Raw genomic sequence first — 19,150 nt, forward strand, 5'->3', positions numbered from 1 at the left:
TGTTCGTCTCTTTCGCCCTCCATTCGTGCCTCTTCAAATTCTGAGGCACTGCTGGTCACAGCTGACCTCCAGCTGGAGCACTCAAAAAGTTACAAACAGTTCAATGAGTGGGTTGCCATGAGTTTGGCCATATTTCAGAAGCATTCTCTCCACTTAAGCGGGTGAGGGGGGAAAACAAAGGGCCTGAGGCTGCAGTAGGCGGTGCTGCCATCCCGGGTCCTGCAAAGGGCAAATTTATTTATTTATTTAAGACATTTATATGCCACCCTTCTCACCCGAATGTTTACAAGATATATATACATGCAATATATTATATTATTAGCATAGCAAGCAAGCAAAGTTTATTGAATAGTCTATTGACCGCATCAACATTAAAAACAAAAACAGAAACGTGCACAAACAGACAACAATCACCATCCCAAGACCCCCACAACAGCGAACCAACACACATTCAAACCTGATTAGGTTAAAAGATAACTAAAAATATCATCATTAAAATGTCAAGATAAAATTTCATACTACAAAAATTAAAAACGAAGGTTAAAATGAAGGTTAAAATAGACCAGCTATTACACAATCCCAATCCACTTCAGATATCTGCGTCACCCCTACAGTTTACCCCAATCGCCTCCAGATGCGCAGTTCTCAGCTGCGTTGCTTTATAAAGGAAAAGGGCTGTTTGGTGTGTTATCTTAGCATTCTGGGCAGCCATTAAGAATGTACTTTTGATATGGGGATCCCAGTGAGTCTTCTGTATGATGAATGGTCCGAGGTATTGATTTCTCTCTTTGTTGTACAAAATACAATTAAACAGTACACGTGTAATATCCTCTACCTCTGTTGCCCCACAGATACAAAAACGTTCATTATGTGGAACTTGGTTAAACCTTCCATGTTTAACCATTGTATCTGTCTGTTCGAATCGGGTTCTAGTGAATACCCTCCTTAGATGTTTAGGCATTTCTGTCTTTAGGTATTCGGCTGTTTGAAAAGTATGTTTAAAGCGACTTAACCATTTCAGTGAGCCGGCTTTACTAAGGGTGGCAATGTCTTTCTGAGCCTCTATATCCTGCATTCGTTGTGCCACCATTTTTGGATCTAATATATTATTAGCATAGCACAATATCAGTATTAAATATTACTATATTGTATTATACCATGATATTGTGATATAATTAGTAATATTACATGTAATATAAATATATAATTATCATATTATTATTAGTAGTTGTAGTATTATATTACATTACATTATAATATTATAAATATTATATGTTTCTATATAAATAAAAATGTAATGTTTGTTTATGGGATTAACAGAACTCAAAAACCACTGGACAAATTGACACAAAATTGGACACAAGACACCTAACAACCCAATGTATGTCCTTCACTAAAAAAAAATTGATTTTGTCATTTGGGAGTTGTAGTTTCTAGGATTTATAGTTCACCTACAATCAAAGAGTATTCTGAACCCCACCAACGATGGAATTGAACCAATCTTGGCACACAGAACTCCCATGACCAACAGAAAATGCTGGAAGGGTTTGGTGGGTATTGACATTGAGTTTTGGAGTTGTAGTTCACCTACATCCAGAGAGCACTGTGGACTCAAACAATTATGGATCTGAACCAAACTTTACATGAATACTCCATATGCCCAAATGTGAACACTGGTGGAGTTTGGGGAAAATAGAATCTTGACATTTGGGAGTTGTAGTTGCTGGGATTTATAGTTCACCTACAATCACAGAGCATTCTGAACCCCATCAACTATAGAATTGGGCCAAACCTCCCACATAGAACCCCCATGTGGGCCACAGCAACGCGTGGCAGGGGACAGCTAGTATACAATATATTATATTATATTATATTGTTAGCATAGCACAGGAGACAAGGTGGAACTGTCTTCTGCCTCCCTCTCTCTTCACTCTGGCCCAGAGCGGCAGTTGGTGCTGGGGGGAGGGATCCCCAACTGATGACATATGCAGGAGAAAAGACAGAACTGTCCCCTGGCCCCTCTCTCTTCATTCTGGCCCAGTACCAAATGTGCCTCCTACCCCTGTGATAAAGCATGGCTTATTGTCACACCTGAACTGAGCCTATGTAGATTTCAGTTGTGTCTGTTGCCTTCTTAGTTGAATTCAAACAACTTTGTCTAGATCAGTGTTTCTCAACCTGTGGGTTGGGACCCCTGGGGGACGTCGCAAGGGGAATTTCAGAGGGGTTGCCAAAGATAATTAGGAAACATATATTTCTGATGGTCTTAGGAACCCCTTTGGCAGAGAAGGCTGAAGATCTCTCCACCTGTCCGTCTCTTCCTTTTTGGTGTTGGAGAAACCCCCCAGAATTCAAAAACTCCCAACCCCATGAGTGTTCAGTGTTGGCCATGTAGGTAGTGTGTCAAGTTTGGTGCAGATCTATTGTGGGCTGGGTTCAGAGTGCCTTGAAGAGACTCGCTGGCGTGAGCCTCTCTCCAGCCTCGTGCGCTCTCCCTTGCATGGACAATATATTATACAATATTACAGTATAATGGTATAGTACAATATAGTAATATTTAATACTGATATTGTACTATGCTAATAATAAAATATATTGTATGTATATATATCTTGTAAGCCGCTCTGAGTCCCCTTTGGGGTAAGAAGGACAGTGTAGCGAATTTGTTATTCTGTGTGAAAATTTTAGTGTCAGTTCTATGTTCGCAGGGGGCAGATAAGGAAGGTTAGAGACAAGAGAGGATAGCAACAGAGGGACCGGATTTATTTGCATATGGAGGCTGATTGGTCATATGCAGATTAGCATAGCCCCAGAATTTCAAAAGGTTGGGAGACAAAATGACAGTTGGGAAGAGCAGGGCCGAACATTCTAAAGGGGCGGAGTTAAGTTCACCGCCTGTTTCCAAAAAGGAAGAGGACAGGCGGAGAAATCTTCATGTTTCTCTGCCAAAGGGGTACCTAAGACCATCAGAAATACATGTTTTCTGATGGTCTTTGGCGACCCCTCTGAAACCCCCTTGCGACCCCCTTGTGGGTACTGACCCCAGGTTCGGAAACACTGGTGTAGGTGGTAGCGATTGGTTAACTCACATTTTGCCTCCATTATTATTTCCTCTCATCTCATCTGTTGCACAGCACATAATCCAGCCTGATGTAGTATTCCAAATGGTTTAAACATTAGTTTCCTCCAATTGGATTTGATTATTCTTGCGCCTCATGCAGAGCAGGTTTTTACAACTCTATTCCTCCTGACTTAGGCACAAGTGCTATTCTATTTAGTGGGGCTTGTTATTTGTGCTTTAGAAGAATATGCTTGCACGTCCTTAGTGGTTATTTATTGTCAATTGTTTCTTTGCGCTTCCAGTTTGATGCAAAAATATGTCTCTTTGCTAACGAATATATCCTGACTTTCAGAATTCATGATTCCTCTTGCTTAGTTCTTTTATAATTTTACCACATTACATTCAAACCTTTTTTTGGTATGTGTTAAAGGGATTCATTTTGAGGATGAAGTTTACTAATGTCCTGATTTGTTGCATTTTCAGACTTGCATATAAAGCTAGAAGAAAATGATTGAAGTCTTTATAATAAAGGTAATGTTATTTTCTAAAGATTGCGAATGTATATGTAGGATACAGTTTGAGTATAATGGTGACTGCTAATGACCTCGCAGTGTTTTAATATATCTAAAATTATGGCTTGCTTATTGACTAGATTGAAAACCCAGACTGCTTTTGGGCTGGCATAAAAGGAGGTGGAAATTTTGTAGACAACGAAATGGAATATAAAAAGCTTCAGTTTGAAATGAATCGGTTTTATAATAAAACGCATAAAAGCCTGGATGAAGTCAAACCATCAGTATTGGAAGAAGGGCAGGTAATTTTCTGCATTGAATTAATTTTGATGGATATGAAGCCGAGGAGGGGAGGGAATGAAGATTAATGTTGGAATCTAAGTATTTATGTTTACTGAAATACTGTATATACTCGAGTATAGGCAGAGTTTTTCAACATTTTTTTTAGGCTGAAAAGTCCCCCTCAGCTTGTACTCGAGTCAAGGTTATTTATGATTGTACTCTATTATTATAATTATTATTATTATTATTATTATTATTATTAAACATTTTCATTATTTTACTCTATTTTTATTATTACATTTATTATTTTACTCTTATGGTTGTTATATTTACATTATTTTACTCTTATTATTATAGAGTAAATATTATAGAGTATTATAGAGTATTATTATTATCATTACATTTATTATTTTACTCCCTTTATTATTATTGGAAGGATACGTAAGCACATTTACATTGAAGAAGTTTAGAATAATAGTTTAATCATAGTTGGACAGTCTTATCTTTAATTACAGTTTTATGTAAATATTCAAAAACATTTAACCTACAGATGCCTCAATTCATGTAATTTTATTGGTATCTATTTTTATTTTGAAATTTGGCAGTAACTGCTGCATTTTCCATCCTCGGCTTATGCTTGAGTCAATACATTTCCCAGTTTTCTGTGGTAAAATTGACTTATTTTAAGGTCAGTTTATACTCGAGTATATACGATACGTTGAACTGCTCTTCTTTTGAGAAAGTGTGGGTGTGTGTAGGAACCTAGTCTTCTTTCCCTGTTATTTCTGCCCAGGAACATTGTTTTTCAAAACTGAGATATATCTATATATAATATTGTTAATATACAAAATATCACATGTTTCTTTTTCAGGTTTGTGCTGTTTATTCCCAGGAGGAGAAGTCCTGGTGCAGAGCAGTTGTTGAATCAATCATTTCATGTCCAGATTATTACCTGGCAGAATGTTTCCTTGTGGACTACGCCAAGACCATTCCTGTAAAAGCAGAGAAGTATGTAATTATTCTGAGTCAAAAAGTAAATGCTGGTATTGTGCATCATGCGACTTTAAAAATCTGAATGATATTATAAGTCAGATTATCTCCGTATCCTATTGTCACCAATACTTTTTAAACCAGGTTCTTTTTATTGCAGTTTTCAGTGTGAGAGGGTATATAAGAACTTTCACAGAACTTTTACACAAAGAACAACATTGGACATACAGACATACAGATTCTATGTAACTGCATTGGATTCACAAACAACTTACAGTTACATTGGCTAAGAAAGAAAGAAAGAAAGGGAAATTCAATTTTCACTCAGCATTCACATTACATATTCATTCATCCATCAGCATGCATACCACACTATTCTTCCTCCTGTCATCTGGAGAAGAACACCTCTTAGGCCAGACCCTGCTTCCCTGCAGCCAGCCAATGCACAGTTCCAAAACGCCAGAATACCAACATTTCTTTCCCTAAGAACAATGCCAAGGATCAGATCTGTTCCCCATACAGCAGTACCTGACTCCTTGCAATATGTATTATGACTCCAAAACACACACCTTCCTTTTCCCTTGAGAAAGAAGCCCAAAGTGTACAGAATCCTGCTTTCCCATAGCAAATCTGCCACTCCATACACCATCTCTCTCCTTCCTAATGGAGCAGAGCATAGCGGGTGAACAGCGTCTCTGTCTGATAATTATTAGATTGAATCTTTTATAAGAATATTCTGCTGATGATGTCCCAGAGTTGTAAATTAATGATAAATGTCTTCCATCCTGGAATATGTTGACTCCATCTCAGTTTCCTGGCCAGATGTTGATTCTACTTGATTGGTGTTAACATTGTGTTGACTTCATTCTTATCATTGTAAACATTTCTCTTATCACTGTCACAGTTTGTATCACAGTTTACTTTTTCAGTTCTCATTAGCAACTTTTAATTACAGTCCAGCAAGCAGATAGTTAGTCATTGCAGTCCTTAATCTTTTAAAATGGTGTCTCTGAAATTATTAACCTTCATTCATTCATTCATTCTTTCATTCAGTTCCATTCATACCCACACATATTAAATCCACACTTATCAAATCTGCACATTATATTTCTTGTGACACTCTTATATGTTTCAGTTAGTGTTCTTCGAGTGATGGATTGGTGCATAATAGATAGAAACTGCTAGCTAGATCCTAATGTGAACTTTAACTGAAGACTTGGCTAGACAATCTTAGATCATTGATTTAGTGCAATTTTACCATTTGAGGCAGAGAGTAACAATGGCCTATTTCAAAGAGCAAGCATATTATGTCCATATTTAGGGTTCATGGTTTGCCTCTAAATGTTTTGAGTAGAGTGTAGTAATTTTGTGTTCTGCAATCTCTGTTTTCAGGATTTGTTTTGCCTTAGAATCATTTATGAAATTGCCCTACAGAGCAAAGAGGTTTAGACTGTACCATATAAAACCTGTAACATTACGTGTCAACTACTATACCAACAGTGCAGAGATAGTGTAAGTATTGTTTGTGAGAAATGATCATATTCTGCAGTCTTATGGCATCTGTAGGATAGTATTTCTGTAGAACTGTATTTTTGAGTTACATTCCCTATAGCTTAAAAAGGAAACTTTTCTGCATAACACTTGGGAAGTCAGGCTTGGCTATGGTAGTCCACACTCTTGTCACATCTCGAATAGACTACTGCAAAGTACTCTACATCAGGTTGCCTTTGAAGACTGTTTGGAAGCTCCAAGTAGTCAAATGGATGGCAGAAGGCTTCTCACTGGAGTGCCATATATGAAGCTGACATCCCTCCTGCTATGTCAGCTCCATTTTCTGCCAGTTTGCTACCGAGCATAATTCAGAGTGCTGGCTTTAGCCTTTAAAGTCCTAAATGCTTCCGTCCCAGCGTACCTGTCCGAACATATCTCCCCCTATGAACTACTTCGAGCGTTAAGATATTCTGGGGAGGCACTGCTCTCAGTCCCACCCCCTTCACAGGCGTGATTGGTGGAGATGAGAAACAGGGCCTTTTCAATGGTGGCCCCTCCCTCCCAAGTGATATCAGATTGGCCTCCTCCCTCTTGGTCTTTAGAGAAAAAAAAGGTGAAATCCTGGCTGTGGAAGCAGGCATTTGATGAATAGTATAATTAACGTGCAACAGACTCACACGGAACCGACATAAGCAATTTAGATGACGTTTTCGGGATTGGTGCTATGTTCTACATGTTTTAATTGCTTTAAATTGTAATTTATCTTTGTCTATTCTGATTTTAATGGTTAATTGTGTTAATGTGTTGTTTGTTTTTTGTATAATTGTAGCATTGAATATTTATCAAAATTGGAAGCCGCTCTGAGTCCCCCTCGGGGTGAGATAGAGTGGGGTAGAAATAAAGTAAATAAATTAAATAAATTAACACTTCCCATTATGTTGAATTGTCTCATTGTATATCTAAAAAGACCAGTATCCACTAATTGCAGTGATTCAAATATATCTAAACACATAGAAATTCAATGTATACATACAAATACAAATGTCAGTAAAAGAGGATTGTTACATTCACCCTTAACATAATCAATTTGTTCTTTTCTTGAAAAATGAAAAAAATCTTCACATGTGTGGAAATAGTTCTTATGTCTTTATACAGATGAGTAGACTTCCAAATCCTTGCACAGTAAATGTCCTATTTTCTTTATTACACAAGAGTAGATTCCAACATTCAACCGGTTTCAACTCACATGAGTCTTCATCAGGTAGTTGGGTCTATAAACAATACATGTTATTAATACATACATACAGTTTGTTAGCTGGAAACATCAAGCTTGTAAATATATTGAGACTACTTGCCTCAAATATTGAGCCTTTTGATAAATAAGTAGCGTGTGTGTGTGTGTGTGTGTGTGTATACCCACAAGCTTGACATACATCTGCCAGAATACCATGCTTTTTAAATACACTGGAGTTTACGACTTTTATCTTTCTAGTTTTTATATAATTTGTAAAAAAAAAAAAAAGCAAAGTTAGAAATGCTTAATAAATGTAGAAAAGGTTTTTTTTTTTATGATTTAATAATTCTGTGCTTTTTTGTAGTCCTGCTACCAAATGGAATGTTGCTGCTATCCGGTATTTCCAAGACCTCTTGAATGGTAATAAAATATACAGGAGAATATACTGTGTCATCTCAGATATATGACTTATTGGGTGTAATGTAGGAATTTAATCTATATTGGCATCCTTTTGATAGCAGGCAAAGGTCTTTTTATTTAAGCAGGGCCATGGCAGCTATTACTGAATAAATTGTTAATGGGGGTGTGTCTGCTTAGTGCCCCCATTTGTTTTAAATTGTTTCTGATTCAATTGTTTTAATATGATCAAATTGAATTGAGTTGTGTCTCTTTTTCAAGCACATTGTGTGCTGATTTTGGTCCCATTACTGGGAGAAGGGTGGAAATACAAGTTGAACATCTCTTAATTTGGAATTACTAAAGACTCCAACATTGTCCTCATGTGACCCCTTTGCTTTTTGAGAGTTCAGTTGTTTCATGCACAACATTATTAAAATATTGTGTATAAATTTATTCTCAGGCTGTATGCATAAGATGTATATGAAATATAAATTAACTTCATGTTTCGCTTGGTTCCCATCTAAAGATATCTCATTATGTACATATCAGTAGTGTATATGTAAATATAAATATTCCCCAAAAAATTAAACCCAAATTCAAAAATGCGTAACAGATACTCAAACAGTGAATTGAATAATTATACAGTACAAACCCAGTATCTGTGAGGGATGCATTTTTGAACTTGCTATAGAAATGGGAAACTGGGAATTATGGTAAGCCCCATTGAAATGAATGACATCCACAAAAAGTTCCCATAGAGTAGACATGGAGGGACCTAGACCAGCGTTTCTCAACCTGGGGGTTGGGACCCCTGGGGGGGGGGGGGGTTGCGAGAGGGTGTCAGAGGGGTCGCCAAAGATCATCAGAAAACACAGTATTTTCTGTTGGTCATCTGGGTCCTGTGTGGAAAGTTAGGTCCTATTTTATTGTTGGTGGAGTTCAGAATGCTCTGTGATTGTAGGTGAACTATAAATCCCAGCAACTACAACTCCCAAATGTCAAGGTCTATTTTCCCCAAATTCCGCCAGTGTTCACATTGGGGAATATTGAGTATTCGTGCCAAGTTTGGTCCAGATCCATCATTGAGTCCGCAGTGCTCTAAGGATGTAAGTGAACTACAACTCCAAAACTCAAGGTCAATGCCTACCAAACCCTTCCAGTATTTTCTGTTGGTCATGGGAGTTCTGTGTGCCAAGATTGGTTCAGTTCTATCATTGATGGAGTTCAGAATGCTCTTTTATTTTAGATGAACTATAAATCCCAGCAACTACAACTCTCAAATGACAAAACCAATCCCTCCCCTCCCCCAACCCCAACAGTATTCAAATTTGGGTGTATTGGGTGTTTGTGCCCAGTTTGGTCCAGTGAATGAAAACACATCCTGCATATCAGATAGTTACATTACGATTCATAACAGAAGCAAAATTACAGTTATGAAGTAACAATGAAAATAATTTTATGGTTGGCTGTCATCACAACATGAGGAACTGTATTAAGGAGTCGCAGAATTTGGTAGGTTGAGAAACACTGACCTAGACAATAACTGATGTGGTTCAGACAGATGAATATGAGGGGATTGGGATTCCAGAGCCTGGTAGAGAGGTGGATGCTTCTTTCAATGAAGAAAATGAGGGGATATTAGGGTTTCAGAGTTCAGCAGACAGGGAGATACAGTGAATGGTGGAGATGCTTTTTTGCCTACAAATAAATTAACAACTGATAAAGATGTGGAAGGCCGAGATAGCTTGCCTGAGAGAGCAGATGTGTTCAACAGGTGTATCAGGCTTGACCTTAGGGAGTAAAACATCAAGCCCAGGAAATCAAAAAGGCTCAGTGAGAAGGAAGAGCAAAAAAGTCTCACAAGCAAAGGTCAAAGAAATGACATCATTGTTTTGTGGTCCCTACATTAGAGAGCGCCTCTTTGGGAATTCAGATCAGGCAATGCTGCAAAATAGTGAGGATCTCAAGTCCTGTTACCAGTTCTTGTTTTTAGTCTAAGTCAGTGGTTCTCAACCTGTGGGTCCCCAGGTGTTTTGTCCTACAACTCACAGGATTTCTGGGAGTTGAAGGCCAAAACATTTGGAGACCCACAAGTTAAGAACCACTGATCTAAGTTCTTGGGAGTTTGGATTCATGCTCACGTTTTGATTCTTGTTTTTCTGGATTCGTGTTCATGATTTGATTCTAGTTTCCCTGGATTTATGAGTCTTGTTCTCCTTTACCCTTTGGATTATTGCCTTTGAAGTGTTTTTCTCCTCACCAGCTTGGTTGGGCTTTTTACTTACTGACTACCTTTTCTGATTACCTGTTGGATTTTGCCTTTCTTATTCCTTTGGTGATTTCCCCCTTCATGTACTTCAATAAACTGTTTTATTATTGCATTTGTAGTCTTGGTTGGTACTAAGGGCAAGGTGAACTCTGAACTCCTGCAGAAACATAGCGTAGAATCTCCTGGAGGACTTGTTTGGTTGGATGTGGGTGGGTGAAACCTCCGGCCCTACAGGTACAGAAGCTGTACGATGATCTATTCGATGTAGTTGATAAAGAACCAATAAAATTTCGGGAAATAATAGAAATAATCTATTAATACTTAATCTTCTATTCATAGCAGCTAGCCAGGTGGAGGCCAAGTTATGTGCTGTTGAAGAAGACACTTTTGCTGTCTATCTTTATGTCACAAAAGGGGGTGAAAAGGTAAGCCAGGTGACACAAATCTGTCTTCATATAGTATGTAAAACTGAGTATACAATGTGTCCTGAGAGCCAATGCGGTGTAGTGATTTGAGTTTTGGATTCTGAAGACAAGGGTTCAAATCCCCATTTGGTCATGGAAAAACCCTGAGCGACCTTGGGCAAGTCACAGTATCTCAACCTCAGGGGAAAGCCATGGCAAAACCTCTCTGGACAAATCTTGCCAAGAAAACGCATGATATGGTTAATGCGTCAGAAGTAACTTGAAGGCAAAAAACAAAACAAAAAAACCAAACAAAAACAACAAGAATATAATTTGTCAAGGTATTGCCCGCATCTGTCTCTCTCTGTATGAACTAGTACTTCATCAATGTAGTAGTAGTAGTTGGAGTATTCAGACAGCTGTTAATGAAAATTATATTACAGTATCTTCACAAAAGTTCTCAACTTGTGGATCCCCAGGTGTTTTGCCTACAACTCCCAGAAATCTCAGCCAGTTTACCAGCTGTTAGGATTTCTGGGAGTTGAAGGCCAAAACATCTGGGGACCCACAGGTTGGGAACCACTGTTCTAAAACATCTCTAGTTGTTGTGTACTTCCATATCATTTCTGACTTATGGCAACCCTATCGCAGGGTTTTCTTGGAAATTTTTATTAAAAGAGGCTTTGCTTTTGTCTTTTTTAATAGTGTTTTTGAATTTTTTAATAGTGGTAACCAGATTTAGCTCATTTTTGTCCTCCTTCCTGTTGAAATTGTCCACATGATTATGGATTTCAATGGCTTCTCTGTGTCATCTGACATCATGGTTGTTAGAGTGGTCTGGCATTTCTGTGTTCTCAAATAGTATGCTGTGTCCAGGTTGGTTCATCAGGTGCTCTGCTATGGCTGACTTCTCAGGTTGAATTAGTCTGCAGGGAAATTCCAGCAGGGGAATTCCAGACAAGAATCAATCAGGGCCAGCTAACCCTCCCAACAAAGGATTCCCCGAGGCAGCAACCAGCCAGGCATTGAAGCTGCAAGGCCATTAAATGTTAACCAAGATGGCAATTTGCAACATTCACATCTGCCTCAAGCAGTCAAGAGTTCTTTCTCCCACCCTGGACATTCTCCCAATATATAAACCTCACTTGCATAGTTTTGAACAGACCCCTCAACCTCTGATGATGCCTGCCATAGATGTGGGTGACATGTCAGGAATGAATGCTGCTGGATCATGTCCATATATCCTGAATATCTCTCAGCAACCCAAAATGTGTGTTCTTTTAAAGTGCGTTATTAATTATGATAATGTGGAATTTACAACTGAAGACCTATTAGAAAGTCCATGCAGAAGCCATTTCGATTTTTTTTTCAGTGCACTTGCACAGAGCAGCAGCTACAATTAAAAGAATTTTCAGTACAGAGTAATTGAATTGTTTGGTCTGCTTTTATAGTAATTCCAATAGTTGTGATTCTTTAGCACATGGCAGGCCATTTTAAATGCTCTTGCAGCTTCATTATTTCAATTTGATTCCACATTATATTGGCATTTCAAGCTACAATATCTTCTATGTTGCATTGCTGTTAATAACATGTTTACTTTCTCTTCTTTAGGATGACTTTTCAAATACATAAAATCTGCTTCCTTCATAGGTATGTGTGAATGATGATCTTGTTGCAAAGAACTTTGCTTCTTCTGAGAATGAGGAAAGATCTATCGTTATGGAAAAAGAAAATCAAGAAATGTTAGGTCTAAAGTCTGTCTCAATGTCAGAGATCAGTCCTGCATTGCCAACATTGCTGGATATCAAAGAATCCAAAGATTTTGAAATGTGTGAGTATGGCAGATTGTCAGTGGACAATAAAAGAGATTTAAAGATGGGGTTAAAGACCGAAAACTGAGGAGCCTTGGCACTTGAGCGTTGTAACTGGTGGTACAGTGTTTTCTTTGGTTCTGGATTCCAGTGGTATCAAATGGTGGTTTGGCATATTGAGTGAACACAGCCATACCGTATCTTCATATGGGAGAAGACATACATTAGATGTGTTTATTGATTTGCACATGTTGGTGGGCACTGGGTATCTGGTGGGAGCTGTCAGATTTTGCAGATACCGTATTTTCCGGCATATAAGACGACTTTTTAACCCAGGAAAATCTTCTCAAAACTCGGGGATTGTCTTATACACCGGATGTCATCTTATAGAGTTTCTTGAAGGCGCATGCGTAGTATTCCTTTGGGAAGAGCCAAAAAAGGAGTGTGTATGTGGCTTTTGAATCGAGACTCCTTCCTAACCGGGGTGAGGGGGAGGGCAGGGGTTGCTTGAAGGCGCATGCGTGGTACCTCTTTGGGGGAAGCCGTTGTTGTGGCTGCTGTGGGGCCAGGTGAGGCTCTCTCTGCATGTACTCCTCCCGCCTTTTCTGCACATTGTGAAGAACCCTTACCTTAGTTACAGCCAGGATGCAGGGCCAGGAAAAGCTTGTAAGCTTAGAAAGATAGAGAATGGGCAAGGCGAAGCATCAGCAGCCATTTTGGAGAAGGGAGGCGCCATCTTGAGTGTAGGTCAGAGCAGGGGGGCGTGTCTTAGGCATTAGACAGCAGGAAATGGCAGGGATTGGTATAGAGAAAGGGGGCGGAGTTTAGGAGAAGCTGAGAGGAAACAAAGAGCGTTTTAAAATCCTGAGGGGGAGTTGGAATGAAGAGTTAGAGAGAGCAGTTGTAGTTGAAGAATAGCAGTGAAGATTTAGTGAGAAGCCTATCTGGGAATAGATTTAGGTAGTTACTTCAGAAGAAGAACTGGTTCTAGACAGACCCTGTGTTTTGGGCTGTTTGTAGAGAAGAATCTATTTTAGGAACAGATATAAATTCTCAGTTTGCAAGTTGTAACTGGAATTTAATTCAAGCACTGTACTATTTTTAAGGAAACCAACAAGCATTCTGTACCTGAAATATTTTCAAGATTGTTTAATAAACGTTTCATTCTATTTTCACACTACCACAGACTGTGTGTGAATACTTTAGATAAACATTTAATCTCTCTGAAGAACAAACTGCATTGTAACACAAAAGATTGTGTTATTAGCTTTCCTCAGTTCTAAAGGTAGAAAGACGTCAGCCAAGCAGAAGAAACAGTTTCAACAATTTTGAGTTATCAGTAGTTGTACAGTCATAACTTACTCAGTTTATGTTTCCCTCAGTTAAACATAAGAAGAGTTCTTTCATGAGTAAAAAAGCCTAATAATCTGGTTAGCCCTTAACAATTAATGGCTGCTCTACACATTGGTGTCTATCAATTGAACTGTGATCGTTACATATTTGATTTGGCAGCTGATAAAATCCTTTATTGATCCGGTCTAAAATATTGGTGGCAGCTTGAGTGATCGTTTGACCAGAACTTTATAGTTTGAAAGGTCATTTGATCGATCGGTTCTTTAATAGTTGGTGGCAGCGAGAGAGATTGATTGCCCCGTTCTTTATAATTGGTGGCAGTTTGTGAGATCTGATTTATCCGTTCGTTATACATATCTCCTTCTGCCTTCCTCCCTCCCTCCCTCGGGCTTCCGTGCCACCCTCCCCTGGCAAGAGGGACACTTTTGCCCCTGGCTGAGGGAGAAAGAAGAGGAAGATGAAGAAGATGCTGGGTCTGGAAAGGGAGCCACCGGAGCCGCTGCCTTTGGGCCAAGCGGGAGCGGGCTTATGTCTGGATCTCGCGGAAAGTGCCTATAAAGTCTGGAGCAAAGAGCTGGCCAGGCTGCACTGGGCCGCTGCCGAAGGAGACATAGCTGAAGTCCGGCAACTCCTGCAGAAGCAGCACGACCCAAGCGAGAGAGGCAAAAGTGACAGGGGGGGCTGGGAGCAGGGAGGGAAAAGGTGCATCCACACTGCAGTCTGGCACCATTGGCACTGCCATGGCTCAAGGCTATGGAATTCTGGGAGTTCTTGAGCTTCCTTTGCCAAAGAGTGCTGCTGCCTCACTGAACTACACTTCCCTTGATAAACAACTTCAAGCAATTCCAGTTAAAGTGGGATCAAACTGCGTTCATTCTACAGTGTAGATGTGTGTTTCTCAAAGCTTGGTCCTCAAGCTGTTTTGGACTGCAGCTCCCAGAAGCCTCAGTCAGCTTGGTCAGCAGTCAGGAATTCTGGGAGCTGAAGTGCTGGAAGACCAAAGTTTGGGAAGCACTGATATAGATGAATCCTGAGACCCTTCTACACTTCCATATAATAATAATCATCATCATCATCATCATCATCATCATCTTATACAGCGAGTATATCCCAAATTCTATATTTTAACTGGAAAAGTTGGAGGTTGTCTTATACGCCCAGTCGTCTTATATGCTGGAAAATGCAGTACTTTTAGCAGCAGTTTGTTTGGGGCAGAAAGTGAAAGAGAAAATCTTAGTATGATTTTAATAACATTCAAATCATCCCAAGGAAATTTGGGATTTGTTATCAGTCTGTTTATATTTTGAACAGAAGTCCTTCAAATTTGTTTAGCAAACTGACATGATGTGAGTGTGTTGTTCTAAACAAAAACATCAACTACACTTTATGGGAGTACCTAGAATAACTTTTTTCCCTATCCTTGTTATTCATGTATTTTAACCAACTGTTGCATTGAATCATAGCGCATAAAGCTGGAAGAGCCCATAAGAGCAGTCTAGTCTAGTCTACCCCTCTGTCATGTTGGAATACACAACTCACTATTGAACTGTAAACCCCAACAGTATTTAAAGTTTATCATGGGGGAAGGGGTATGTGTGCCAGGTTTGGTCCAAATCCGTAATTGCTTGGGTTCACAGTGCTCTTCCATTGTATATGAACTACAACTCCCAAAAGTGCGGATAAATCCCGAGCAGTATTTTCTGTTGGTTGTGGGCCGGGGGGAGTGGAATCTGTTTGTCAAGTTTGATCCAGATTGGTTGTTCATGGGAGTCCCAGGACTAATTGGTGTGGGAGCCATCTTGGAAATTGAATACAAACATAGATAGATAGATTGATGTGTGTGTGTGTACAGTATATATGTATAAACATACACATACTAACATTTTAACTTTTATTATCTAAGTACTATCTATATCTGCATCTATACCATCTCTCTCTATATACTATAGAGCAGTGGTTCCCAGCCTTTTCTTGACCAAGAACCATTTTGATCAGGACCACTCCCCAACATTAGTACCAAAAGGGTTAGTTTTTGGTCAACTTTAGATTTGGTTTGGTTATTTAGGGTGCTGGTTCAGAAAATTGCATTGGATAGACCACATCAGCTCTACTTTATGATACATAACATATGCCATCCAGTAGTCGCAATCTACTTGCCCACAGAAAACCATTTTTAACAAGCCTTGGCACTATATGGAGCCCCCGCAGTGAATTAAACTGCTGAGTTGCTGAACTTGCTGACCGAAAGGTCGCAGGTTTGAATCTTGGGAGCAGCGTTTGCTCCCGCTGTTAGCCCCAGCCTCTGCCAACCTAGCAGTTCGAAAGCGTGCAAATGTGAGTAGATTAATAAATACTGCTCTGGTGGGAAGGTAATGGCGCTCCATGCAGTCATGCCAGCCACATAACTTTGGAGGTGTCTACGGACAATGCCAGCTCTTTAGCTTAGAAATGCAGATGAGCACCAACCCTCAGAGTCTGACACGACTGGACTTGATGTCAGGGGAAAACCTTTAACTTTACTTTTACCGGCACTATAGGAAGGTTTCGCGAGACCAGTCACTCTCGTTGCGACGGTGTAGTAACGGTGAGGCCGTGGACCATATTTTAGTTTTTGTGGACCACTGGTGATCCACGGACTACAGGTTGGGAACCACTGTTTATTGAGAGAGATATGTAAATATACATTACTTGAGATCACAGATACTTAGTGTAAGGATTTCTTTGTAAATGTCTGTACTTTGGTTGTGTGTTTTCTTTAGGTAATGCTGTTTCTGATGACGTTGAGAAAACTATAATGAAGATTCTGCCAGAATCTGCCTCACCAAATAGAGTAAATGAATTTTGTAATCTTTACACTATCAGTGGGTTGCCTTAACTGTGTTAATTAGGTCTCAGTTGTAAGTACCAGTGAAATAGGTGCATGAATTACATACGTTTCGTGTTATTGTAGATGGAATTCCCTCTTGTTAGCAAAACAACTAGATGTAGGCCTTGTTTTCTGTTGTATTCATACCATTAGGATTTTCCATATTGAGTACCAGATTTGCATGCCCTTGCCTTATTTCTGTCTATAACTACAGAAAAGTACATTGATCAGAGATTGTGTTTAACACAGAAGGACTATCATTTCTGTTTCATAGGCAAACGTATCTCCAGTTTCTTGAGGAATAATCAGCTTTACATAGCCTTAGTGTATAGTCAGTATATTGACATGCATAACATTATCAGATCATGTACAGATGATAACTTTGTAGAGGCCTCGTATTGTTTTCCCCCTCTTTGGGCATGGTTGCACATATTTATAAAAATTCAAGTAGGATTTCAGCATTGCTGAAACTATCTCCCAGTTGTTCCTGTACAGTGATAGAAAACTCTATCAATGAAAGATGGTCTGCCTTATTATACTGTGTTTCAGAGTGCAATAAGCATGGCTTTTTTTTTTTTTTTGGTCAAGTGCTGAAATGAAGTAGTTTCATCTAGGAGCATAAAAATTCCCTGCTTCCTAAGTCTCTGAGAACAAATCTTTGGGATATTTTTCTTTCCTCTCTTAGGATGTAATGGTGGCAATTCCTTCCCTGAAACCAGGTATAACAGTTTCTGTAACAGATCTGCAAGCAAACAGGTATATTTACATCTTTCCATCCAGCAAGAATTTGAACCTATTTTGTTAAACTAAAGCCACCACTATGAAATTGTTGATTGGTTTGAAAGAGCCAAAATATTGTATATACTCGAATATAAGCCTAGTTTTTCAGCCCCCCTTTTTAGGCTAAAAAAGCTCCCCTCGGCTTATACTTGAGTCAAGGTTATGTATTCTTTTACTCTGTTATTAGTATTATTTTATTACATTTATTATTTTACTGTATTATTATTATATTTACTTTATTTTGCTCTATTGTTAGTCTATTTATTATTTTGCTCTATTATTATTACTACATTTATTATTTTACTCTATTATTGCTGTTTTTATTGCATTTTCATTATTTTACTCTATTATTTTTATTATATTTATTATTTTAATAATAAGTACATTTACATTGAAGGAGGTTAGAATAATGGTTTAATAAGAGTTAGGCAGTCTTTATCTTAAGTTACAGTTTTATGTAAATATTCAGAAACATTTAGCCTATTGATGCCTCAGTTAATGTAATTTTATTGGTATCTATTTTTATTTTGAAATTGACCCATAGTGAATGCATTTCCCACCTTCGGCTTATACTCGAGTCAATACTTTTTCCCAGTTTTTTGTGTTAAAATTAGGTGCCTCGGCTTATATTCGGGTTGGCTTACACTTGAGTATATATGGTAATTTGTTTTAAATAAATCGGCTAGTTTTTCATATATATTTTTCTCAGACGCTTGCCTTGTTACTTAAATTTGTCATGTACTTATGCAGAAAAAGGTGTGATTCAGCTCTTCATTCGCTTACTGTGTTGTTGTTGTTCATTCGTTCAGTCGTCTCCGACTCTTCGTGACCTCATGGACCAGCCTACGCCAGATCTCCCTGTCGGCCGTTACCACCCCCAGCTCCCTCAAGGTCAGTCCAGTCACTTCAAGGATGCCATCCATCCATCTTGCCCTTGGTCGGCCCCTCTTCCTTTTGCCTTCCACTTTCCCCAGCATCATTGTCTTCTCTAGGCTTTCCTGTCTCCTCATGATGTGGCCAAAGTACTTCAACTTTGTCTCTAGTATCTTTCCCTCCAGTGAGCAGTCGGGCTTTATTTCCTGGAGGATGGACTGGTTGGATCTTCTCGCAGTCCAAGGGACTCTCAGCACTTTCCTCCAACACCACAGCTCAAAAGCATCGATCTTCCTTCGCTCAGCCTTCCCTAAGGTCCAGCTCTCACATCCGTAGGTTACTACAGGGAATACCATGGCTTTGACTAGGCGGATCTTTGTTGCCAGTCTGATGTCTCTACTCTTCACTATTTTATCGAGACTGAACATTGCTCTCCTCCCAAGAAGTAAGCGTCTTCTGATTTCCTGGCTACAGTCTGCATCTGCAGTAATCTTTGCACCTAGAAATACAAAGTCTGTCACGGCCTCCACGGTTTCTCCCTCTATTTTCCAGTTGTCAATCATTCTTGTTGCCATAATCTTGGTTTTTTTGACGTTTAGCTTACTGTGTATCCCATTTCAAATAAGTTCATTTGTTTCCTGTCAGCTTTCAAAACCTTACATAGAAATCAGAAATTCAATGACCTAAAGGAACATGGCAGGATTTCTAAACAAACTAACAAGGTAGAGAATGTCAGGAAAGTAAAAGCTGTTGATAGGGGAAACTACCCTAAAACATACAGCAGAGCATCCAAAAATCAAACAGGATACAAAGGATGAGCATGAG

At 39.0% G+C, this 19,150-nt stretch overlaps 1 protein-coding gene across 2 annotated transcripts in view; it reads left to right on the forward strand.

The window, feature by feature from the left end:
• Positions 1–19,150, forward strand: part of TDRD12 (tudor domain containing 12) — a 66,363-nt gene that overhangs the window by 1,805 nt on the left and 45,408 nt on the right. For both annotated transcript variants that reach the window (XM_060788021.2, XM_060788022.2), the window contains exons 2-10: positions 3,545–3,592; positions 3,714–3,875; positions 4,727–4,863; positions 6,238–6,357; positions 7,935–7,990; positions 10,578–10,663; positions 12,293–12,473; positions 16,566–16,636; positions 17,358–17,428. In XM_060788021.2, the coding sequence (XP_060644004.2) occupies positions 3,569–3,592; positions 3,714–3,875; positions 4,727–4,863; positions 6,238–6,357; positions 7,935–7,990; positions 10,578–10,663; positions 12,293–12,473; positions 16,566–16,636; positions 17,358–17,428 (908 nt within the window). In that variant the 5' untranslated portion in view covers positions 3,545–3,568. The remainder of the gene's footprint in view (positions 1–3,544; positions 3,593–3,713; positions 3,876–4,726; positions 4,864–6,237; positions 6,358–7,934; positions 7,991–10,577; positions 10,664–12,292; positions 12,474–16,565; positions 16,637–17,357; positions 17,429–19,150) is intronic.

This window comes from Anolis sagrei, chromosome 8 (genome assembly GCF_037176765.1).
Source record: "Anolis sagrei isolate rAnoSag1 chromosome 8, rAnoSag1.mat, whole genome shotgun sequence".
NCBI lineage: Eukaryota > Metazoa > Chordata > Lepidosauria > Squamata > Dactyloidae > Anolis > Anolis sagrei.